The sequence below is a fragment of the Anomaloglossus baeobatrachus genome, chromosome 6, assembly GCF_048569485.1.
Source record: "Anomaloglossus baeobatrachus isolate aAnoBae1 chromosome 6, aAnoBae1.hap1, whole genome shotgun sequence".
Lineage (NCBI taxonomy): Eukaryota > Metazoa > Chordata > Amphibia > Anura > Aromobatidae > Anomaloglossus > Anomaloglossus baeobatrachus.
Genome location: NC_134358.1, coordinates 233,732,643 through 233,738,642, shown reverse-complemented (window position 1 = coordinate 233,738,642; position 6,000 = coordinate 233,732,643). Strand labels below are relative to the sequence as shown.

Sequence of the window (6,000 nt, the reverse complement as noted above, 5' to 3'; positions counted from 1 at the left end):
CGTTTTGTGCGGCCCCCAAAGGTTGGTAGAAAATTCCAAATGGCCCCCGGCAGTAAAAAAGGTTCCCCACCCCTGCTCTAATACATGTCAGGAGTATCACAGTACCATCAGATTGGACTGCATGGATAACAGCGCATACACCACCATTCTTTGTTTTAGAAGCACAACACTGATGGATTCCGTTATAAAATCGGCAGTTCCTTGGAGCAATTCTAGGATCCACCATACGACAGATCCAGCACATGGAGACTTCAGATATGAACAGAGATATGAACAGAAATATGAACAGAGCACAAGTCCTGAAGTAACAGGTCATTTTTATGCAAATTTATTACAAAATCCTAATGTGAAATCAACACTGAAAATCTGCAGGTTTTGTTTTTTTTTACAATTTTACAACACAATAAGTTTGCCTCGGATTTCAGAATCTGCAACATGCTCTTTTCTCCAAGTTTTTTTTTCCCACTTCTTTCCTTTCTATGTGAATGGCTTTTGTATAGCGATGACAAGTGCTGTGCACTTGTGGTTCTCTGAAGCGCCAATCTGTTGAAGTTCCACGGCATCTGATTATGGGCTGACACTACATAAAAATAAAAAGGCAATGAAACCTCAGATGAAGTCAGGAGTCGAAGTACCAAAACTATCCACAAAACATACATTTCTAGATACAGACAGAAGAGATCAGCTCCATTCACAGCAGGGCAGAGTCACACAGAATGAGCCGGTATTCCACAGTGTTTATGCCATAAATCGATTGCTTTGTTGATTATTGGGTCTGTGTTATCCTCAGGAATCTGAAACAAAACGCAAAAGGAGCCAGATTAAGCCCTTGAGGATGGTGACAATTTAAAGGTTTCCTGTTATTTTTTTAAACAGCCTTAACTTATTTTTCCAAAGACAGACATATATGAGGGAGGGCTTGTTTTTTGTGGGACGAGTTGTAGTTTAATTGTGCTGAAAAAATATGCAATTCCAGTATAGTTTTTTGGGTTTTATTTTTTTAAGTCCATTAATTTTTTAGTAAAAATTATTTGACAATATGATTCTCCAGGTCAGTACAATTACAGTAATACCAACCTAGTAATCGCTTTTTACCATTTTAGGGGGGGGGAAATAAAATAAACTGTAAAATAATTTGTTTTGTGCTGCAATTTTCCAAAATCCACAATTATTTCCATTAATGGAGCCGTTTGAGGACTCGTTTTTGGGAGGTGAGCTGGTGTTTAATTGATGCCATATTAGGCTACATCCGGTGTTTCCCCGAAATTAAGACCTACCCAGAAAATAAGCCCTAGCAGGATTTTTCATCCTTTTTGGAGTTTGATAAAAATATATGCCCTACTCGAAAAATAACCCCTAGTTGCTGGTCATCAGTATCCCGAAATAAGGCTTAGGCAGCGCTTTCAGGATACGCAGCTTTTATTGGCGTACGTTGCTGTAAGCCCTGCACGCTTATAGTCACATGCCGGCTAGTTAATGGAATGAATACTCACCCCTCTGCCAGTATCAGTGATTGGAATTTGCGTAAGGCCCTATGTGCACTAGAAAAAGGATTTTTCTCAAGAAATTTCTTGAGTCTGAAAGATTAGCGCACTTGCGTTCAAAAACACGCACCGAAAAACGCATGCGTTTTTATAGTGTTTTTGATGCGTTTTTCCGCAGGTTGGTCCCTGCGATTTTTTTTTTTTACCATTTTCTATGGCAAAAAAAAAACGCAGGTACCGGCAGAAAAGTAGTGACATGCACATTCTTTTTCTCAAGAAATTCTGCAGAAACAATATTCTTGAGAAGAGAAAAAGAAAAAAAAAAAAAAAGTGCGCACAGCTAATTTTTTTTTCATAGGTTATGCTGGGGAATGTCTGAAGAATGGTTACAACCATTTTCTCGAGAAATTTCTGCAGCAAAAACGCAAAAAAAAAAAAAAAAAAGGCGGATAAAAACGCAGTGTGTGAACAGGGCCTAAGGCCTGTTTCACACATCAGTGAAAAACACAGACGTTTCTCACTGGCGTGTTAAAATGCATATGATCCTCCGTGTGCCACGATTCCCATCACACGTTGTGTTCTCCATGTGCACATGGAGATAATCTCACCTGTGCCCGCTGCTGCTGTCCGTGGTGCTGAATGTGCCCGGATGCTGTGTCCGGCCGCTGTGTCTCCCCTCTGCAGCTACTTCCGGGTTGGCTGTGCAGTGCATAACTGCATATTCATGAGAATAATTAGCCGGGCTGGAAGCAACAGGTAGCAGCAGCAGGAGACAGCTTTACTGGAGACAGAGTTTAAAATGCCTTTTATTTTCAAATGTGTGTGTTTTTCAGGTACCTGTTTCACAGATCACACTATAGTGTGGTCCATGGGACATCAGTGATGCCAGAATACAAACAAAAAAAAACGGATGTCTCCGTGTGGAAACACGGACACCCATGTACGCCGCACAGAGACACGGTTAGTGAAAAAAACACTAATGTGTGCAGATGCATTGATTTTAATGGGTCTGCATATGTCTGTGTTTCTGGTACATGTAAAAACTGTCAGATCCGTACCAGAATCACTGACGTGTGAAGGGGGCTTTAATGAAATAATAAAATATGCACCCCCTTCCCTACCAACACCTTTGTGCCAGTTATTCACTCAGACTCATCGTACCACAATACTCACACTGGCCGGCGGCTTTTCTGACCGGAGTGTGACCACTGCGTAGAAAAACACACCAGTGAGAGCATTGCACTGTGATCCTGCGATGACCATCTAATGCATCTTTTGGAGTCAAAAGTAATATAGGCCACTCTTATTTTCGGGTAAACACAGTAGTGTTTTGATACATTTTTATTGACTTTTTTGTGGGAGGAGCAGCAAAAATAATAAAAAAAAAAAAAATCTCGCTTTACAACATTTACTATATGGATTAGCTCCTTCTCGCCAAAGCCACTTTTCACCTTCCTAACCAGACCTAATATTTCAATTTTGACCAGTGTCACTTTATGAGGCAGTAACTGGAAGGCTTCAACAGATCTCAGTGACCCAGAGATTGTTTTTTTTTGTGACACATTGTACTTCATTTAGGTCGATATGATTTCCATTTGTGAAAAAAACAGGCATTATGAAAATTTAGCAGTTTTCAAACTTTGAATTTTAATGCCCTTACAACAGAAAGTTGAAAATACTTACACGTCTAATTTTCATAAGTATAATTTTTTTACATGTTTTTTTTTTGTTAGAAATGTAAAAGGGTTAGTTTAGCAACAATTTTTCATATTTCCAACACAATTTACAAAATCTATTTTATTAGAGACAACTTCACATTTGAAGGGACATTTGAGGGTCTAAATGTAAAAAAAAAAAAAAAAAAAAAAAAAAAAATGCCCAAAAGTGACCTCATTTTAAAAACTGCACCCTTCAGGGTATTAAAACCCACACTTAGCAAGTTTCTTAACCCTTCAGCCCCTTCAGAGGATATACAAATAGATTCGATCATCAGGAGTATCCTGTGTTGCAATCTTTCATCATGTTTTCTCTGCTGTAAAAATATAATATACAGTACAGACCAAAAGTTTGGACACATCTCATTCAAAGAGTTTTCTTTATTTTCAGGACTCTGAAAATTGTAGATTCACATTGAAGGCATCAAAACTATGAATTAACACATGTGGAATGAAATACTTAAAAAAGGGTGAAACAACTGAAAATATGTCTCATATTCTAGGTTCTTCAAAGTAGCCACCTTTTGCTTTGATTACTGCTTTGCACACTCTTGGCATTTTCTTGATGAGCTTCAAGAGGTAGTCACCGGAAATGGTTTTCCAACAGTCTTGAAGGAGTTCCCAGAGATGCTTAGCAGTTGTTGGCCCTTTTGCCTTCTCTCTGCGGTCCTGCTCACCTCAAACCATCTTGATTAGGTTCAGGTCGGGTGACTGTGGGAGGCCAGGTCATCTGGCATAGCACCCCATCACTCTCCTTCTAAAGGGTACTTTACACACTGCGACATCGCTAGCAATCCCATTAGCGATGGGAAATTCTAGATCGCAAGTGCGATCTTTTGAGATCGCACATGCGTAAAATGACCTATGTGCGACCTCCAAAGATCGCACTTGCAATCTAGAATTTCACATCGCTAACGAGATCGCTAGCGATGTCGCAGCGTGTAAAGTACCCTTTAGTCAAATAGCCCTTACACAGCCTGGAGGGGTGTTTGGGGTCATTGTCCTGTTGAAAAATAAATGATGGTCCAACTAAAACGCAAACCGGATGGAATAGCACGCCGCTGCAAGATGCTGTGGTAGCCATGCTAGTTCTGTATGCCTTCAATTTTGAATAAATCCCAAACAGTGTCATCAGCAAAGCACCCCCACACCATCACACCTCCTCCTCCATGCTTCACGGTGGGAACCAGCCATGTAGAGTCCATCCGTTCACCTTTTCTACAAAGACACGGTAGTTGGATCCAAAGATCTCAAATTTGAACTCATCAGACCAAAGCACAGATTTCCACTGGTCTAATGTCCATTCCTTGTGTTCTTTAGCCCAAACAAGTCTCTTCTGCTTGTTGCCTGTCCTTAGCAGTGGTTTCCTAGCAGCTATTTTACCATGAAGGCCTGCTGCACAAAATCTCCTAACAGTTGTTCTAGAGATGAGAAGGTGTGTCCAAACGAGTCCATTTTTCAGTTAAGTGTTCTGTTTTTCATGGCTAGAACAGGTACACAGTCTATTGTTCTGTTTATATACCCATGTTATTTTAAGTACAGTGTGTAAAAGAAAGAAAGAAAAAAAACAAAAAACAAACAAGGAGTCATGTCAGTTTTTGATCCTAGTGGCAGTTCAAAGTCACCCAGGCAAGACCAAGTACAAGAAAATCACAGACAACACACAAATGCCATCTGCATTCAGTTTTAACATTGTGTGTTTAAGAAAAGCTTTGCAAATTTAATTTTTGAGAGTGGGATATTTTGTATGCTGATGCAGTATACAGATGAATTTTGATCCATTTCATTCACACGACGAAATAAAATGAGGACGTAAAAGGATACTAAAAGGGCTACACTACCGGTAAGAGGAAACACCACCACTAAGACACCTATGTTTTAGTAGAACTTTATCCCTGTTGTGAAGCACGTAGCATAACAGCAGCAACAAAAGGGAGGAAATATAGCGTGCTCCTCTTCATCACATCACCCCATATACACATAACCCTTCTAGGAGTGGTATTAAAAATGGAGTAGACTACAAGAATAACATGGCGTTAGATCTTTCCATAGAGGGCAATAAGACAAAAAAGATCCCAATTTTACATCTAAGTTAATATGCAATGAAATAAAACTGTCACCTTTTCCAGAAACTCATTAATACTGTCGGAATTATTAAGAGCCATCACTTTCATCTTGAAGGTCAGCAGGATCTCTATAGCAACAAATAGAAGAATCTTGCAGGATCCGCTCACCAGTTTATCCCATACCCTGCATGTAAAACACAACATGTATGAAGGACTGGTCAGATATATGTGAAGAACTGTAGATAAGTCTATAAGTTGGTAGATAGCAAAACCTCCCCCCACACTCCCCAGAATAATAGCGTATACTGCTGCCATTCCCTTCATCTGCAAAAAAAATTACAGCAATGTCAAAATGGCCACAATTTATCTTTTTGATCATTGCCCGTTGTAAATCTGCCTTCCACAGCTTGCCAGCTGATCAATATATTATATGACATCATGTAAACAGAGGATGTGCAGATCAGAACGTATAGCGCATGAACGATCCTACAAACCCTACTAGCAAGCAGGGCTGTGGAGTCGGAGTTGTGGAGTCTGAGCTCATTTTGGTGGAGTCGGAGTCAATATAAAATGCACCGACTCAGACTCCTAAAATATATAACAAATTGGGGACAGTAGTGCAATGCAGAATGTGCTGAATATTTTTTCATAGGAATTTGGGAAACTTATGAAATGTCCTATAAATGGCTGTTCTATTCCTGATCTAAGGCTACATTCACACATTGCGTTTTTGCT

General features: G+C 39.7%; 1 protein-coding gene across 2 annotated transcripts in view; it reads right to left on the bottom strand.

Annotated features, from left to right (window-relative positions):
* Positions 1-312: 312 nt before the first annotated feature.
* The window catches only part of TBC1D7 (TBC1 domain family member 7), a 28,749-nt gene continuing 23,061 nt past the window's right edge, over positions 313-6,000 (bottom strand). The window contains exons 7-9 of one of the 2 annotated variants that reach the window (XR_012724307.1): positions 5,320-5,449; positions 658-794; positions 313-580 (exon numbers count right to left, since the gene is read on the bottom strand). Coding sequence is in view for 1 of the 2 variants with exons in the window: in XM_075314744.1 (XP_075170859.1) it covers positions 708-794; positions 5,320-5,449 (217 nt within the window). In the remaining variant the exon portion in view is untranslated. The remainder of the gene's footprint in view (positions 581-657; positions 795-5,319; positions 5,450-6,000) is intronic. The other variant, XM_075314744.1, reaches the window with a different exon arrangement.